Source organism: Elephantulus edwardii, unplaced genomic scaffold (assembly GCF_000299155.1).
Source record: "Elephantulus edwardii isolate Elephantulus edwardi_28Jun2011 unplaced genomic scaffold, EleEdw1.0 scaffold00185, whole genome shotgun sequence".
Lineage (NCBI taxonomy): Eukaryota > Metazoa > Chordata > Mammalia > Macroscelidea > Macroscelididae > Elephantulus > Elephantulus edwardii.
The window spans coordinates 2,742,975-2,762,922 of NW_006399935.1; the positions used below are offsets into that span (position 1 = coordinate 2,742,975).

Genomic DNA, 19,948 nt, shown 5'->3' on the forward strand with positions numbered 1-19,948 from the left:
GACTCGATGGCACATAACAACAACAACTTGACTAAAAATAAAAGAAATATACATTAAGCCACAGCGAGCTCCACTGAACATTCATCAAGTTGGGTGTCATGACTCGGGGATGGAACAGCATAGGGCAGAGTTCAGATGTATTCTTTTTAGGGCCACTATGAGTCGTACTCAGTTCAATGGCACTTAACAACAACAACAACAGCATGTGCTTATGAAAGGGGGACAATGAATAAGGAAGATCGAGGAAGAATTATGTCTTTGAATTATGGTTTGGCAAAGAATATTGAATACACCAGGGGCTGCTGAAATGAAAAGAAAAATATTGTAAAATGTACAGCTAAAATGTTCTTTAGAAGCAGAATAATAAGGCTTCTTCTCACATACTTTGAACATGTTACCAGGAGGGGTCAGTCCCTGGAGAAAGAGAAGAACATCACACTTCGAAAAGTGGAAGGTGGACAAAAAAGAGGGAGACCCTCAAGGAGATGGACAGACATCGTGGCTGCACCAGTAGGCTCGATGCGTAATGGCTGAGAACATGGTATAGGACGGGGCAGTTCCATTCTCTGTCCATGGAGCCACCCTGAGTCAGGGGCAACTTCAGGACACCTGGCAACAAGAAATCAAAGTTTTAACATACTGCTTGTGAGAACACAATTGGAGCAACACACAGGGCTTCAGTCCCACCAGGACAAGCTGGCAACATCTATCAGAAACACACGCACACATACACTTTCACCCAAAAACCCCACTTCTAGGAAGTATCCTCCAGATAACACATGCTCATGCATGCAATACAAATGATTGTGTTAACAGTGGGAACTGTGGGGATCTACTTGGTAGCAAGTTACACTGACAAGACAAAGGCGCACGGTTCAAATCCACCAGCTACTTCTCAGGAGAAATATGGGCAATCCCCCCACCACCCCATGCAATTGACAGCCTCTGAAAACCTGCTGGAGGGTCAGCTATGAGATGCTTTCAATTCAATGGCACCAAGTTTGAGGGTTTTTTCATTGATGTTGGATGCTGTCGATTCTGAGTATAGTTCAACAGAATAGAACTACTCCATGTTTTCTGGTCTATGATCTGTAAGGAGAGAGACCACAGGGTCACTTTCCTGTAGAGCTGATGGGAGATTTGAACCACTGACCTTTTTGGTCAGAAGCTGATTGCTTTACCATCATGCCACTTGTTCTTGTAATTGTGAGGTTACATCCAGTCATCTATGACTCATAATGACCTATGAACAAGAGATAGAAACTTTGCCCTATCTTACACCATCTTCAAGATCTCTGTTAGGCTTGAGCTCATTCTTACAACCTCTGTACCAGCCCATCTTGTTAAGGGTCTTCCTCTCTTTCTCTGACCCTCCACCTTTCCCAACATAATGTCTCTTTCCAAAGATTGATGTCTCCTGAAAACTTGCTCAAAGTATGTGAGATGAAGTGTCAGCATCCTTGCGTCGAAGGAGCACCCTGGCTGAACCCTCTCCATGACAGATTTATTTGTTCTTTGGGCAGGACACGGTACGTGCAGTGCTCTTTTTCCAACACAATTTAAAGGCATTAATTCTTCTTCTGTCATCTTTCTACGTTGTCCAAATTTCAGATGCATAGGAAGCAACAGAATATACCACAGCTTTGATCAAGTGTACCGTCGTCTTCAAGCTGGTATCCTTGTTCTGACAACAAAGACACTTGTGTGTAGCCAAGCACTGTTACAGGTCCTTTTTTGAAAAGAAATAAATAAATGTTTACTTTATACTGGTTTCCTTACAAAGTTCATCTACATTGTTTTTCTTTTTTTTTTTACATTGTTTTTCACACAGGATCTTTCTCATTCCCTTCGTCCTCCGCTCCCTCAACCCGTCAAATTGTGTGACCCCGTGATTAACCCCCACCGATCCTCACCCCTCTACGCCTACCCTCCTCATACCTGTTTTCTAGTTATCTTTTTATTTCTACAATAATGGTCTTACAAAGTATTTGTTCTAATGGGACTGAGTTCACTTAGCATACTGCACTCCAGTCCCTGCCAAATTATATGAACTCATTGCTCCTATATGCAGCATAGAATTCCACCATGTGCCACAATTTCTCAATCCATCCAATCGTGGTTGGACATTTGGGCTGTTTCCATGTTCTTCCGATGTTGAATAATGCTGTGATGAACATTGGTATACACATCTCCATTTGCATCTCAATTCTCATTTTCTCGGGTTATATTCCAGACTTTCCTCTAGGTCATATAGCCCTGGTGTACAAGTTGCTGTACCGCGGTCACTTGTGGTTGCTGTGAGGCTGAACACTGTGACACTGATGTGTCAAATGCGTTAATGGTTGGCTACCCAAAGCGGATAGAGAGTAGGGGGGTGCTCCCCGATTAAAACAAGCTTGGAAGGAGGAGTGGCATCCATTTCCATAATAGCTTGCCTCCGGAAACCCTATGAACCTGGAGAGAGGATGAAAGGCACCCAAGCGTCGAGGACTCTCCTTCATAGCGTCGCTATGAGTTGCTTGTGACTCAACGGCACTTAACAACAACATATTCCAGGCAGTAGAATAGCTGGGTCATATGGAATTCTTACATTCAGCTTTTTGAGGAAACACCAAACTGCCTTCCAGAGCGGCTGTCCCATTTTACAATCTCACCAACAGTGTGTAAGAGTTCCTATCTCTATACATCCTCTCTAATATTTATTACTTGCTGGCTTGTTAAACTCTGCCACTACTACTGGAGTGAGACGGTATCCCATTGTGATTTTGATTTTGCCTGTGATTCTGAGCATTTCTTCATGTGTCTGTTGGCCATTGTTATAGGACCTTTTAAGGAACTCTGTTTATCCCTCACAAAAATGCTTTGAAATAGTGATTTTCATTTGCATTGCAGGCTCTCAAAATGCATGTATGTGACACATTTTGATGCATTTAACGTATGTATGTAATGCTATAAAATGGAAACTCTATTTAATGGTACAACAATATCTGATAGATCAAAGGGCAGTAAAAGGATTTGGGTGGAATGCAGCACCCCTTAATTCCATCACAGCCCTGCCCCTATATAAGGGGAATTTCCCAGGATGTGGTCTATGACACATTTTCTTTTGAACTATTTCTTTTGCTCCAGTCAATGGCTTCCAGTGATTTCTATAGCTAATTGAAGACTCCAATGAATGGTGCCGATATCATTTTTAAGTATAATTTTTTTAAATTGATAAATTCTAAGAATTTGTGTTTACTTCTTTAAATTGGACTGTTTACAGTTACTCGTATAAATTGTGCTTTCTGCAATCATTCATATATGTTGTATCTTACATAATTGATGTTTTGCACACATTGGGCATATTGCTAGGAGAGGCTGTTCCTTGGAGAATGATATCACGTTTGGAAAGTTGGAGGGACGGTGAAGGAGAGGAAGCCCCTCAATCAGGTGGACTGACACAGTGAATGCAGCACTGGGCTTGAGTGTGTCACCGATTGTGAGGTGGGACAGGATAGGACAGGGTTCAGCTCTGCTGTTCACAGGGTCACTGTGGATTGTACTCAACCCAATGACACCTACTAATAATAAATAATAAATTTATCTATGCCTATTATCCCCCCTTCTTTTTGCTTCCTTATAGGACATGAAGAACAGGAATCTTTCCTATTCCTTCACACACACCAATCTCTGCTATCCTGGTGATGCTCCTCCCTTGTCCCTCTTCTGACCCCTTCTCCTTTCCCTTTTGGACATAGGGGGACCTCAGGACCTTCAATAAAGTATTTCCTGAAGTGTGTCCTTTTTCAGGTCCCTGTGCAAGGGATTTACTTGACACCAGGGAAGGCCAGGAGACAAGGAGATCGCCAAAGAACAGCAGGCCTACAGGTGCTGAAGGAAATGAAAACCTTCCCCTAAAACTGACAGAGAGAGATGGGGACCACCCTACAGCTGGCACTCCAAATTTGTACATCTAAACACCTAAATTGTAAGAGAATATATTACGTTTTCTCAAAGCCAGCCACTTGTGGTATATCGTCCTGGATAAACTAAGACAGGGATTTAGCATGCCCATTTTACAGAGATGTTAAGTAAAGTGCCCAAAGCCACACAATACAGGAACCTAAAATAAAACCCAAGGTTGACTAGCAAGGTTATAGAGTGCAGCAAACTTGTTTTAGCAACAGTGTGAGGACTCAAGTCCTCATCCAGAGATAGATTGGGACTCACAGCGGCCCTGAAGGACAGAGCAAAACTGCTCATGGGGTCGCCAAGACTGCAAATCTTCCTGGAAGCGACTTGAGCTTCTAGCAGATGTGAACGTTTTGGTTCGCAGTTGAATTCTTTTTTTTTCTTGTTGTGTACGTACCGTCGAGTCAGATTCCACTGGCACGGGACAAGATTGCCCTCCTTCTCCAGCGGAGCATCTGGTGGATTCGACAGCTGAATTCTTTACCCACTGGGCCACCGGGGCTCCTGTCCCTCAACAACCAGACCAAAACACCAAAGCCCATGAGCCCATCACAACACGTGGTGAGCCCCACGTTGGGTTTCCAAGGCTCTAAATTTCTAAAGAAGGCTGACCTTGTGCTCAGCAGCACAATGCATCAGGCACTGCTCCACCAGGGCTCCTCTGACCACCAGCATGGTTGCTGTTGTTGTTGTTAGGTGCCATTGAGTCAACTATGACCCCTAGTGACCCTGTAACCAACAGATCTGAACCCTGCCCCCTCCTGCGTCGTCCTCACTGCCGATGACGCACTTGAGTCCATTGTCACGGTCACTGTGTCAATTCACCTCCTTCAGAGTCTTCCTCTCTTTCACTGACCCCTCGCCTTTCCAAGCATAATGTCCTCTTCAAGGACTGGCCATCAGTAGACGGTGGTAAAATAAGTGATAAGGGCTCCTAGTGGAGCAATGGTTCCGAGCTCAACTGGTAACCAAAAGGTTAGTGGTTCAAACTCACTCAGAAACTATACGGCAGAACAACCTGGTGATTTGCTCTCATAAAGCTGACAGCCTAGGAGAGCCTCTGGGACTGTCCTTCTCTGTCACATGGAGTCCCTAGGAGTCAAAACTAGCCTAACAGCAACAACAAAAGAAATGTTCACTCAGTTGTACAATGATATGGAGTCAGTTCAGGTACTGAATAAGAGTAAGGACCCTGCAAACAGGCTGCCTGAGTTCAAATCCCAACTCTGCCACTTCAGAGCTGGGATTCTCTGTTTCCAATTTACCCAGGCAAAAAAATAGGGGTAATGATAGTACCATCTCTCTCCTAACTTGCTGTAGAAGTCAAACACGTAAATGAATAAAAAGTGTAAAATCAGGAAGAACGTTCTACAAAGGCCCAGATAGTAAATATTTTCCATTTCACAGGCGTCTGTACCACAACCCTCAACTCTGCCGTTGGATCAGGCAAGCTGCCACAGACAAAAGGTAGGTAAATGGGCATGGCTATGTTCCAATAAAACTTTATTTATAAAAACAGGGCAGAAGATCCTCATATTCATTCTACAATAATGGTTTTATACAGTATTTCTCCTTGTGGGACGGAGTTCGTTCACTCAGCATAATGCTCTCCAGTCCCAGAGGAAGCAGAGGGGTGAGGATGGATGGAGGGGAGGGTTGTTAATCATAGGGTTGCACAATTCGATGGGGGGGATGTTGAAGGAAACGGGAAGGATCTTGTGTGAAAAACAAAGTATTAGAACGGGCCAAATTTGACCCTCAGGATGCTCCTTGCCGACTGGTGATTAGAATACGGCCTGATACATGGGGAGTACAATGTGTGGAATATTATGACACTTTTTAAATATCTTTTTTAATTATTATTATTCATTTCAATGAAAATTTACAGAGACTTTGGATTTCCATTCATTCATTGTTGCACTTTTCTCCCTGTCCACCCCTCCCCCCCAGTTTGTTCTTCTCTTTGAAAAGTAAAATTCTTCCTTTGTTATATAATGCCTCCCTCCACGTCCACTCCACTGTGCAGCCTTCGTTCTAGACTCCTGTCATGACAATAATACCTAATCACATATCCCTTTTAAACAGTTCTCCCCCTCATCTGTTTCAGTGCAGCATATATTATTGAACCTATCTTTCTCAGTCTCCCCCCAACTCCGATGTCAGTCCTGCTTTACAACAGTGGCACCATGCATTATTTGTCCTTTTGTGACTGAGATACTTCACTCAACATAATGTCCTCCAAGGTCACCCATTTTGAATAATATTGCATGAGTTCCTTGTTTTTCAATGCAGCGTAGTATTCCATTGTGTGAATATACCACAGCTTCTCTATTCATTCGTTGATGGGCACTTAGGTTGTTTCCAATTCCTTGCTATTGTGAACAAAGCCATGATAAACATGGGTGTGCATATATCTGTTTGAATGTCAGTTATAGTCTCTTTGGGGTATATTCCCAGTAGTGGAATTGCTGGGTCAAACAGTATCTCTATTTGTAACTTTTTGAGAAAGCGCCATACCGCCTTCCACAGTGGTCGCACCCCATGACACTTTTTTTAAAGACAGGTGGTTTGTGTATGTTACTCTGGGAATGTAATTATTGACAAAAATGAGGGTAGTGTTGTGTTGTCTTTTGTATTAAAGATTAGAGGAAGATTGAAGGAGAATTTAGATTCCTATTTGTTTCAGTTTGCACAAAGAAACTCTGGAAAGAGTTACAGAAAATTATACCAAAATATAGACGTTGTTACCTGTAGGGGAAGGTGGGAATTGATAGCTGATAGGCAAGTCAGACTTAAAAATTTCCCCTGGATACAGGTGCATGTGTCTTAATATTTTAACCATGAGAATGAACCAAATGACTAAACATCTGGAAGGTTCTCCCAAATTCTTTGCCTCCAGCCCAGGGTTTCTGACCTTTCCCTCTGCTGACAAAGCCGACTGGGCCATTCTCTGTGTGGGAGCACCCAGTGTATTGTAGGGTGTCAAGCAGCACCCCTGGTCTCTCCACTTAGTGTCAGTAGCATAGCCCCCCTGAGTGACAACCACAAATGACTTTGACTGTTTTGAAGGGAGTAAAAAGAATCAAAGGCACAAGCCAAGCCCACTGCTGTCAAGTGGAGTCCAAACCCAAAGCACGTCCCAGGGTAGAAGTGTCCCCCGGGCTTCCAAGGCTGCCATCTCTACAGGGGCAGAATGCCACCACTTTCTTCTCTCGCTAGAAACCGCTTACCATTCAGTCAAAAGCTTGACCATTGTGCATCTCAAGAAGAGAATCATCAGTGTGTACCTAGGGGAAGCGACGAGAGCAGCACGTGCAAAGGCCCTGAGGCAGCTTTGTGCCAGGGGAGTTCTCAGAACATGAGGGAATCAGCATGGCCAGAACAGAGTGACCAAGGGGACCTGCAGACCCTGCCCTCGCCGCAACGCCACTCTGCTACGCTCACCTTCCCCAGCCATCTGCCTCAGTTTTTCCAGAAACACTGTTTGATGAGGGTTTGTCGGGTACTGGACAAATTTGCTGGGCAGTATTAAAGTAACACTGCATCTGTCTTCGGATGGTGCCTTTCTGTCCACATTTCACAGATGAGGAGACTGAGGCTCAGGGCAATATCAAGATCTAAACCCAGGTCTTCCTTCTTCAAGGTTTCTCGCTTTGCTGTCGGCTGCCAATCTAAAGGCGTGCATTTGGACCCCACTCAGTCACAGCCAGGAAGAAAGGCCTGGTTATTTGCTTCCATAAAGATTGAAAACTCAAAGGTTCTGCTGTCAAGTGGATTCTGACTCATAACAATCTTGGAGGACAGAGCAGAACTGCCCCCCATAGGCCCCCCAAGCTCTAACTTTACAGCCACATATTTCTCCCACAGAGCAGTGTGGTGGGCTTGACTCTGGTTAGCAGTGAAGCTTTTAACCATTGAGCCATCAGGCCCCTTCTGTGGACGGGAAAGCACAAGGGAGCAGTTCTACCCAGTGACACATGGGGGCAGCCTGAGTGGGGATCGAGCATCCCAACAGCTGGCTCCTCCAGGCCGCTGCCCTCCAGGCCGCTGCCCTCCAGACACCCCCTGCTCCGGCCCCCTCCTCTTCCTTTCCTGACAGGATCGCACTGAGGCAACGCATAAGCCCAGGACCTGTCCTCACATGTCATCAGCCCCACATCCAGGCAGGTGTCTCCCACCATGGCCCTCTCACTCATCCCTTCCTCGTCCCCTTCTCCAGCCTCAATGCCATCTCCTCCCAGTTCACAAGTGGGAGTCCCAGGTGAGTTACAGGAGAGGCGAAGCATCCGGTGTCAGTGCGGCCACCACCGTGGTCATGCCATGTTCTCTCGGCCCCAGATCTCAGAGGGACTGTCCACCATGGAGACTCACTCCAGTGTGACCTCCCCACTGTGTCATTCAAAGCACACAAATCACCTGACAATGTATTTCTTTCTTTATTTACAATCAGTCCACTCGAACACAGATTTCTCAACAGCAGGGGTGTGTGTGTGTGTGTGTTTCTCTTTCTCTCGGGGGGGGGCGACTGGGGGGGTGTCCTTGATGCACCTAGGGCCAAGAATAGGGGCTGGTACACTTGGATAGATGGATGGTGAATGGATTATGGATAGATGGATGAAGAGATTATAGGTGAGGAGATGATGGAGCAAATTAGAAAATTCACTGCAATTAAGCTGGAACTGAACAACAGCTGATCCCGCACTGGGTTTCTAAGACCCTAAATCACATGGAGAGAGATGGCCCATCTTTCTCTTAAAGAGCTGCTCATGAACTCAGCGCAACTTCCTACAAACTACTCCATGCGAGTTCTCTAGATTATGTATGAATTGTGGATGAGTTATTGCATTATGGATGGATGGATGGATGGATGGATGGATGGATGGACTATAGGTGACTGTGGGTGGCAGGATGGATTATGGATGAGTGAATTGATTATGGATGGATGGATGGACAGACGGACTAAAGAAAATATAAATGCAAGGTATGTATTAATTATGGATAAATGGAATATGATTATGGATTATGGTTATTAGATTATGGATGGATGGATTATAAATGGATAGATGATGAATGGACTATAGATTATAGTTGGATGGATAGATGTGGATAAATTACAGATAGATGGAGAAGTAGACTATGTTGGGGTCAATGGTTGAATGTATTGTAGATGAATGGGTGCATTATGGCTATACAGATTATAATAGAAAGACTTTAGATTAATGAACTGAGATTATTTGAATGAACTGACAGTTATTTGCATTATAGATAAACAGATAACGGATAGATTTTAGACAAATAAGTGAGTATTGGGTGGATGATTGCATCATGGATGATGGATGGATGGATGGATGAATGAAAGAAAGAAAGGATGGATAAAAATAGTTTTTCCACCCTCTTCCCTGGAAACAATCAGGCAGACAATGGCAATGAGGAGGAAATGCGATACATGGGGAAGCATTCTAAATCTGTTCTTTCGTTTGTGCTATTCTCTCCATCAAAAGCATCCTCCTTCTTCCTCTCCACCTCACACAACCTTTCAAGGACCTTTTTAAATGCCAAAAACACAGACATCCAGAAAGGCTGTTCCCTGGCAGCACCTCCCTGGATTGACCGTGATCATCTTTGTGCTTCCTACCCACATTCCCACCGTGTACATGTCACAGAGATGAACTTCAAAGTGCTCTGTCCTGAAGGGTCTCTCAGGTTGGGCAATGAGTGTGGTTCTCTGAAGGCAGCATCACAGGATACGTGGACTCCCTGGCCAATGGACCCCTTACCAGCCTGGCCTGGCTGGCCTAACACCACTTCCTTGTGCCCCAAGAGTCACAAAGACATCTCACAAATAGGCAAATCTGATGACACTGTGGTCAGCAGATTGGCCAGGGGGGCCTCTGAGCTACCCTCTGCCTTTCGGGAATCTCTGCCCAGGCCAGGGAGGGGGTAACCCCTGGAGGAAGGAAATGAAGCAGAACTAAGGGCTCCCACCTCCTCCACAGATAGACTTTTCATCAACCCCCTCAGGACCCCAGTGGGTCCCACTCCAGAAGCAATGTCTTCCCTTCTCGCCATACAGATGGCACCTCTCCCGCGAGTCAGAGAGGTCGATGCCCAGCACTCTGCCAGCCAGCTCCAGCGGCCCCACCAACTCCCTCTCTCGTGTAAGGCCTCGTCTCCGGGAAGGAGCCAAAAAAAGACAACAGGGGTACCACTGTGACCTTCCGAGGGAGGCATGTCTTCTCATGTCATCTTAGATCTACAGAACAGAACTGCACCCTCGCAAGACCCAGGACCATGCCTTCTCAGTCATCAGGGCAGACCAAGTCCCCACAGACCCCAGGACAGATCATGTCTCCTCAAAACCTAGGACGAAAATGTGTCCACTCAGACCCCAGGACAGATTCATGCAGCCAGACCCTGCCCCTCACACCCAACATAGGCAATGTCCTCTCAGACCCCAGGACAGAACACGGGGGGGATCCCAGGACAGACCACGTCCCCAGGGACCCTAGAATAAATCATGTTCCCTCTGAACAGACTCCTCAGGACAGATCTTGTCCCTTTAGACTCCAGGACAGACCAAGTCCCCTGAGACCCCAGGGCAAACCCTATCCCCTCAAACTCCAGGACAGTTCATGTCTCCCTGGACTCTAGGAAAACTCATATCCTCTTCAACGCCAGGACAGACCATGTCCCCTCAGATCCCAGGACAGACTATGTGTCCTCAGACCCCAGGACCTCAAAACTCAAGAGTCTCCTCAAGCTCTGGGTCTGAACACCGCTGGTCCAGCCCTCATCTAACGCCTCACCCCACACATCTGGGCCCCCGACTGCCCACTGATGGGCCATCAGACAAAAAGCAGGAGAGAGGAGCCGGCCTGCTGCCTCCCCCTCCCCGACCACATTCAAATTGGGATTTGAATATATTTCCTGAGCTGGGGGCGGCTGCCTTTCCTGCCAGGGGCCCTGGACCCTAAGCCCCTCCAGAAAGCCCTGTGGAGAATGGGTAACCATTTGCAGCCCCCTGAACCAGGAACCTGTTTCCCGGCCAGGCCAAAGCCCTGCCTCAGTTTCCCCTCCAGAGGCATGGCAGCTGAGAACCCAAGGGCACAGCCCCTGCTCGTGCACTGCCCCAGCCTCCGCAGGAAGTTAAGGGGAAGGAAGATGTGAGGGGAAGGAAGGGGCCCTGGGCCCGGGGAGCAGACACATGTAGGGGAAGAAGTGTGGAGGCTCCTCCTCCAGAGCCAGAATGGGGGTCACAGGAGTCCATCTGCTCAGGCCCCAGGAAGGACGCCCAGCGGGTTAGTGAGCCCCCAGGACCCTAAGAACGCCTCATCTGGGGGCTGGCTTGCCTGTGTGATCCCCCCGCCTGGCCAATTCTCCACCCCCACAGAGCAGAGCTGGTTCCTGGACTTTTGGAGGTCATGACCTTTCCGAAGCAGACCCCCAGGCCTCGCTTCCCTGGTGTCAACCGCTGGATTCGAACCACCAGCCTTTCTGCTAGCAGTCCCACGCTTGCTTAACCATTTGTGCCACCAAGTGTAGCGCCTGTGCACTGGGGGGGAAAGGGGGGTACCGAGTTGGGTGCACTCCCTTTGACTTTGTTTACCACCTCCAGAGGAAGGGCATGAAGCCATGGAGTGCCAGCCCAGGCGCCCCACCCCTCGCCTGTCCCCTTCCCCAGCGTGCTGGGCGGCAGCTGGCTCACCTGGGACATCTGGGGGCGCAGGTTGACCTCGCGCAGGTTGATGGCATGGGGCAGCAGGTTGTTGAGCAGCTGGCAGAGGAGGACTCCGTCCCGGAGGGCCTGGGCCAGCTCGCACACCTGCGCCCCATCCCAGGTCACGCGGTGGCTGGGCGGCAGCACGCGGCACTGGATGAGCCAGTGACTGCACTGGCGCCACAGCTCCATGGCTCCTGCCCTCCGGCCAGCAGCCCCGGGCCTCGCTGCCCGCTAGGAACGACAGCTAGGCCTCCCACTTCCTCTTCTCTGCCTGTAATTGTCGCGCGGAGGGGGTGGAGGAGGAGGAGGAGGAGGAGGAGGAGCGTGGGGTGGGGAAGCACCTGCAGCCCAGCCTGGCCCTGCCCCTCGTGCAGGGGGGCTCCAGCCACTCCTTCCCGAGTTCAATGCCAGCCTGGACACTTGAGGCTGGGGAGGCAGAGTGAGCTAAGCAAGGTCTGTCAACGAAACGAGCGCTTCCGAGATGCACCCCAAATCCGACCTTTCGCATGCCCTCCTCTGCCGCCACCCCACTCGCTGCTGCAGCGTCACCACCCTCATCTGGTCCCCAGGGTTCCCACCCTCGGTCCCCACAGCAGTCAGAAGGTGAACACTCGAGTTAGGGCAGAGCCCTCCTCTGTCCACAGCCCTCCAAGGCTCCCACCTCCTGAGCTAAAGACTCCAGTCCTCTTCTCTGCCCACAAGACCCTGGTCCTGCCCTGCCCTGTCCCCTTCTACCTCCTCTCCTCCTCTCTCGCCCCTCACTCACTCCCTACAGCAACCCAAGTCACCAGGCCCTGCCCCAGGGCATTTGCACGGGCTGTGCCTTTAGCCTTGGTCAATGCAATGACCCCTTAACCTCTCACTTAAGGCCTTTCCAAATACCCCCTTCTCTTGAGAGCTTCCAAAGGCTCCTCCCCTTTCACACCGATTTGTTTTTCCTACCAGCTGTTCCAAGGGAGGAAAATGGGCAACCTCCTTCCACGTAAATCTGCAGCCTGAGGAATGCAGCGGAGCAGCTCCTGGTCCGAATCACCCGGAGCACGGGAGGCCAGCTTTGGTTTTCCCACCTCATCTCTCACCAGGTGAAGTCCTGACAACACCGGGTAAGCCCGCTTGCCTGTGGAACTAAGTTGTGTTTCAACTGGCCCCTTTCTCTGGCGGCCTAGTGGGTACAAGCTTGTGCTGCCAGCCCAGAGGAGAACGGTTGGAATTCACTACTAACTGCTCAACCAGAGAAAAATGGACAGTTTCCTCCTGTGCTACCTGCAGCCTCTGAAAGGCCGCTCAAGGATCCGCTGTGATGTGTCAGACCTGACCTAAGGGCAGTGCATGACTGTCCCCAGCACCAAAATGCCCATGACGGCAGGAATCTGTGCCTCTTATGTTCACTCTAGGTCACTAGATGGCACAGTTTGCCTTCAACTACCATTTTATTCCACAAATAACATGCAAATTCTATGTATGTTTCACAGTCTGGTGTGTCCTTTTTGTACAGGCCATGGTTTTTGCAATCACTTGTTATGCATCAGAGAGTTGGACAATGACTAGGGAGGATAGAAGGAGAATTGACGCCTTTGAGCTGTGGTGCTGGAGAAGAGTATTGAATGTACCATGGACTGCTAGGAAAACAAACAGATTCATCATAGAGAGGGTTAAACCAGGCTGCTCCTTGGAGGCAAGGATTCTGGGGCTTTGTCTGACATACTTTGGACATGTTGTAAGGAGAGACAGGTCTTTAGAGAGGGACATCATGCTTGGTAGGATAGAGGGACAGTGCAGGAGGGGAAGACCCTCTATGAGGTGTATTGATTCAGTGACTGGGGTAATCAGGATGGGTGTGTCAGAGGCAATGAGATTGGCACAGGATAGAGCAGGGTTTAGGGCTGTTGTACATAGGGTCGCTATGAGTCGCAAACGACTCGACGGCACATAACAACAATAACAACAACAACTTGTTTTATTGACGGATTTTACAGGATGGAACATTTTATTACATTGAAGAGATTTATATGAGACAGCATGGTGGTGGTTAGATAAGTCCAAGGTAGGAGAGATCCCCTGTTTTGGCAGCCAATGCCATTTCTGGGGAAAGAGACAGTCGGACAGGAAGTGTATACAGGTTGTCTTCAGTCAGTGGGTGGCTCCGGACACGCAGCAGCATATCCAAACCTTGGGCCCGAATTTCAAAATCTAAGCTTTCTAAACATCGGATCCTTTTCAGCAGCCATCTCCTCGCTGGGATTGGTCCTACTATTATCGTACGAGTTTGACCTGAGGCCGTGAACCACTGTTCTAGGTGGATAAGGGTGCCGCTGTGCTCCTCAATTCGGCGAAGGAGTGTGTCTGAAGAGCCTGTGCCAAAGATTTGCTCTTCAGTTTCCTCGTCTACGCAAAATTCCAGTGGCTGCAGAAAGTTTGCAGGCGCTCTCCACCACGGCTTCTCTGAGAGAGCATTCTCCAGGGACATACACGCTCCCATGTTGCTGTTTGCTTACATTATTTTACAGGTTGTTATGTGCCATCGAGTTTCCTGAGACTCATAGCGACCTTACGCATAACAGCTCTGAAGCCTGCCCTGTTTTGAGCCAATCTCACTGACTCCAACACACCAATTCCCACTGCTCCAATTACTGTGGCAATCCATCCTATCCGGGATCTTCCTCTCCTGCGCTGTCCATCCACCTTCACAAGCATGATGTCCTTCTCCAAGGACTTGTCCCTCCTGGCCCCGTGCCCAAAGTATGTGAGATGGGGTTTCAATATCCTAGCCTCCAAGGAGATACTTGGTTTCACTCTCTCCAAGACAGATTTAATTGTTTTCTTGGTGGTCCATGGTATGTTAGAGACTCTTCTCCAGCACCACAACTCAAAGGCATCAATTCTTCTTCTGTCATCCTGAGTCATTGTCTACCTGCGATTAGCAAGTAATCATGAAGACCATGGCCTGGATCAGGAGAAAACATAAATGAACTACGAGATAAGCAGGCCTAAGACAAACTCATAGTTTTTGCTTAAAACTATTTGACATAGTTTTAATATTCAACTGTTGAGCTGTGGTTGTTGTTGCTTTGTGCCATCAAGTCAGAGCTGACCCTCCAGAGGATATTCAGAGGCAGGAAATCACAAGGGAGGAGGTTGCCCGTCCTTCTCCCATGGAGCAGCTGGTGGATTCGAACCACATGCCTTTGAGATTGCCTCGGGACTGTGGAGTTGACATGCTATAACTAGCCACTTAAACTCTCAGAAACAAAAAGTCTCAATTGTTTATTTTCCAATTCCCAAGGGGACTGTCAGACACGATCTATGACTTAACCACTTCTTACACCTTTATTGGGCCACTAAAATCAGAATGAGGTGGACAAATGCAGTGACTGCGACCCTGGGTGTAAGTGGAGCAGAGATCGTGAGGATGACACGGGACTGGGCAGGGCTTTGCTTTGCCGTACGTGGGGTCTCTGCGAGTCCCACCTGCCTCAATGGTACCTAACAACAGTGATAAAAAGGAGCATCATATGCCAGAAGTGTGTGGTTCGAAACCACCAGATGCTCTGCTGGAGAAAGAGGGACAATCTCCTCCTGTACCAGTCAAATCTGATTTGACAGTACATGCACAGAAGAATAATAAAATAAAATAAAAAATAAATTTTTTTAAAAGGAGCATCATGTGACTATTTTTATAACAGGAGATGAAAGAAAATGAACAGAATGAGGGAAAATGAATGAACAAAACACAACCTGCTCAACCTTCTAACACAGGAACATGGGTGCATGAGGCTGAAATTCACTTCTGGAAAAGGCATGAGGCATGGTGTGGTATATGCATGGAAATGGTTGACTTTATTTGATCATTTCTTCTGGTTGTTTTGCCATAGAGTTGCAAACGACTCCTAGCTAACCCTCCAGCAGGTTTTCAGACACAGTTAATCTCACAGGAGTAGAGCTGGTAGATTCAAACCACACGCCTTTGGGATTGCAGCACAGCTTCTTACCACCAGGCTCGCAGAGCTCCCTATTTGCATTTTACGCGTGGATGTATTATTTACCTGGGTGCAATGATTTGTGGGAAAAGAACAGTACTTAGCCGGAGGGTGGATGGTTCAAACTCCTCCAACAGCGCTGCGGAAGAAAGGCCTGGAAATCTGCTTCTGTAAAGATCACAACCAAGAAAACCTCAGAAGTAGTTCTACCCTGTCGTATGAGGCTGTCATGAGCTGGGACTGACTTGAGGGTAATGAGTCATGTTGTTGTTGTTGTTGTTGTGTTGGGTCTGCCAGTACCTGGGATATGTATGTGTTCCATGAATAATTGTTCATGAATGAGTGAAAGTCTCTAAGCTGCCTGAGCTGAAACTGACTTGAGGGTAATGAGTTATTTTGTTGCTGTTGTTGTAGGGCTGGGTCCGCCAGTGCCTGGAATATGTGTGTATTCCATGAATAATTGTTCATGAACGAGTGAAAATCTGTAAGCTGAGCATGCCTCTGACATTTATTGCTAATTCCACCTTTACACCACCACCACCACACCATCACTCATCCCAAAGCCATCATCCTCTGTCTCCTTATAGATGCAGCACCATCATTCTTTATTCCATTGGTTTATTTAGCCAGCGAGGATTGTCTTCATAAACTTATCACTAGCTGAAACCCTCTTGATGGTCTGTAGGGACTCTCTCCTCATCTGACAGCTCCCTTGGCATTTCTCACCCTTGTAACCACTAGGGTGCGCTCGACCCCTGCCGTGGACGTGCCTGTGTCCTTTGCAGGTACAGAAAACCAGGCGGAGGCCAGCCGCCCAGCTGTGTTCTCTGAGCCAGGGTGTTCCTCCTGAGCCTGGCGATGCTTCCACATTCGCTGGGGAAATGCTCAGCCTGGAAGGACTCAGCTTCACCATTCTAAAGCCCAAACCCAAATCTCTTGAGCTCCAGGTGATTCCCATCCCCTGACAACACCATGTGAAGTAGATTTGATGTGTAATCTTCATGACGTGGGATCACCAGGCCTTTCTTCCGGGGTGCAGCTTAATGAGTTTGCTATAATTCCAACTTTTTGTTTAAACTGCTTACTGTTGAGTCTTTCTCCTTTTAACTGTTTAATTTTGAGAGGGTGAATATTTACAAATCACATTGAGTTTTGTCATATATTCATAGACATTTTGTTTTATAACATTTCCAGTGATTAATGTAATTAACTAACCTCCTCCCGTGCAATTAGCTGCCTCTGAAAACTCGCTGGAGGGTCAGCTATGGGTTGGTTCTGACTCGATGGTACAAAACAACAACAATGTTAAGCATTGATTAATGTTATTAACGTTCTCACCACTGGAGCGATAAGCGACAGACAACATGATAGATGGAGAAAAAACTGAAACTGTCAACAACTTCATCTTACTTGAATCCACAATAAATACACTTGGTATCAGCAGTCAGGAGATCAGGAGACATATTGCACTGGGAAAGTGCAGTCAGGGACCTTTCCAAATTACTGAAGAGCAATGATGTTAATTTGAAGACTAAAATGCACCTGATTCAGATCATGGTCTTTTCAGTCACTTGCTATGCATCTGAGAGCTGGACAATGACGAAGGATGACAGAAGAACTGATGCCTTTGAACTGTGGTGCTGGACAAGAGTACTGAATATCCCATGGGCTGCCAGAAGAACAAACAGATACGTTGTGGAGAAAGTGCGTGCAGTCACAGTGTTCCTTGGAAACAAGGATGGCAAAGCTTCATCACACACACATTGGCATGATGCTAGGAGAGGCTATTCTTTGAAGAGGAAGGTGGAGGGACAGTGAAAGCGATTATAAGGTTGGCACAGGATAGCACAGCATTCCTTCTGTTGTTCATAGGGTTGCTATTAGTCATACTTGACCCAACAGCACCTAACAACAACAATGTATTTAATGAATTGTGTGTCTAATTGCCTTTCCCTTCATCCAGTTTTTCTCTTCATTAATCTCTCTTCTCCTCCTCACTCCTTTAATTCTTCCAAGCTTCATTCTGTGTATAAATCTTTTCTTAGCTTTTTTATAACAGTGGTCTTAAACTATTTGAATTGGTGTTGGAGGTGAGCAGTAAATATCTCATAAATGGCACAAAGAAAGAAGAAATCTATGTCCTGGAGACAGTGTGAGTGCTCCTTGGAGGCAAGGGGGGCAAGCTATCTTACATACTTTGTACATGTCGTTAAGAGGGGCTGTTGGAAAAGGACAACATGCTTGGAAAGGTGGAGGGTCTGTGAAGGAAAGACCCTCAACGAGATGGAATGACACAGTGACTGCAATAAATGGGCTTGAGTGTGTCAGAGATGATGAGGGTCACACAGAACAGGACAGGGTTCAGATCTGTCGTTCACAAGGTGGCTATGGGTCGTACTTGACTTGATGGCACCTAACAACAACAACTTACACCATAATTGCCCTTTTAGAACTGAATTATGTCACTCAGCATCTTTTATTCTAGATTCATCCATATTGTAGTGTTTCACAAATTATTAGTTGGTTGTTGTTGTTGTTGTTATTGTTGTTATGAGCAGTTGAGTCGCTTGCGACTCATAGTGACCCTATGTACAACAGCTCTAAACTCTGTTCTGTCCTGTGCTAATCTCATTGCCTCTGACACACTCATCCTGATTGCCCCAGTCACCAAATCAATCCATCTTCCAGAGGGCCTTCGCCTCCTGCGCCTGCCCTCCACTCTCCCAAGCATGATGTCCCTCTCCAAGGACCGGTCTCTCCTTACAACATGACCAAAGTATGTCAGACCAAGCCTCAGAATCCTTGCCTCCAAGGAGCAGCCCGGTTTAACCCTCTCCAGGAGGAATCTGTTTGTTCTCTTAGCAGTCCACGGCAAATTCAGCACTCTTCTCCGAGCTCAAAAGCATCAATTCTCCTTCTATCCTCCTTGGTCATTGTCCAGCTCTCTGATGCATAACAAGTGATTGCAAAGACCATGGCCTGTACCAGACGCACCTTAGTGATGCATAACACTTCATTGTGTGAAAGTACTATTATTTTTTTAGCCATTCATCCATTGATGGATACCAAATCTTTACAACTGTAGATCATGCTGCAATAAACACGAGTGTGTGTATATTAATTTGTGTCACTGTTCTTATTTCCTTGGGGATATTCACCTTGTGGAGGGACTGTTGGATCAAACGACATCCCTATTCACAACTCTCTAAAGAAGTGCCCAACCGCTTTCTATCCGGTGAACGTCCAAACTTTCTTTAAATTTGTACCAAAAGCAAACCACGAACACTTACAGGAACCAAAAGTTTTCATCTACAAGCCTCTGACTCTCAGACGCCTCCATTTCCTCATCTGTAAAATGACTGTGACCTTTGCACCATAAAACCCTCATCACAAAGCAAGATTACCAAGCCTGGGCTCCCGGTTCACATTTCACCTCAACCACCCAAAAGCTGGGTCAGTCAACTCAGGTTTCCTGTGCCTCAGTTTCTGCACCTGCAAAATGGGGTTGATGAAAATAGGCAGCTGTGAAAGTTAAATGCAATGAGGCAAATCAGGCAAAAAGCACAGTTCTGGGACACAGCAAGCGCTGAATAAAAATGTTAGCTCCTTTGGTGGTGTGTAGTCCGTAGAGTTGAGCTACTAACCTAAAGGCAACAGGTTCGAATCCACCAGTGGATTCCACATTAGGAAAAAATGGGCAATCTTCTCCCATGCGATTTAGTTTCTGAACATCCCTTGGAGGGATATGCGGGTCGGTTCCTACTTGAATGAGTGAGTGAATAGGCGTGATCAGAGCAGGCCCACTCTTGTTCTGCACCTTTCAGGCATCAGGATGCACACCCCACCCCCTCTCCCACTTGGGAAACTCCGCGAGTGTACCCCCCAACCCCTCCCCGGAAAGTGCAGGGGGAGATGCGATGTCGTGCTTTCCCGCACTCCTCTCCACAAAACCCACCATTAAACTAGGGCTTTCGTCCCGGAAACCAAGGTGGGCGGCCTGGCGGAAGCCCACCTCTCTCTACGTCACAGCCAGCAGGGGCCGCCCCGCACCCCGTAGGGTCATGTTGGGGGGGGAGGCGTGGTTAGAGACCCAATTTCCCCCCTGAGGCTGATCCTAAAAGGGTGCTGAGGGTCAGCCTGAGGGGGAAGGAAGAGTGGTGCGCAGCGTTTTTTCTACAAGGTTGTTTGTGCAATTTTGCTAAATCCCAGTCTCTTGGGACAGGCAGGGGGCGGGGCGACGAAGGGGAGGAGCGACGAGGGGCGGAGCGAAGCTCCAGGGGCGGTGCCTATTGGAAGG

The 19,948-nt window shown here is 47.5% G+C and overlaps 1 protein-coding gene across 3 annotated transcripts in view; it reads right to left on the minus strand.

Annotated features, from left to right (window-relative positions):
• VAV1 (vav 1 guanine nucleotide exchange factor) overlaps nucleotides 1-11,863 on the minus strand; it is a 140,790-nt gene extending 128,927 nt beyond the window's left edge. For all 3 annotated transcript variants that reach the window (XM_006896348.1, XM_006896347.1, XM_006896346.1), the window contains exon 1: nucleotides 11,660-11,863. In XM_006896348.1, coding sequence (XP_006896410.1) covers nucleotides 11,660-11,863 — 204 coding nt within the window. The remainder of the gene's footprint in view (nucleotides 1-11,659) is intronic.
• Between the last annotated feature and the right edge of the window lie 8,085 nt (nucleotides 11,864-19,948).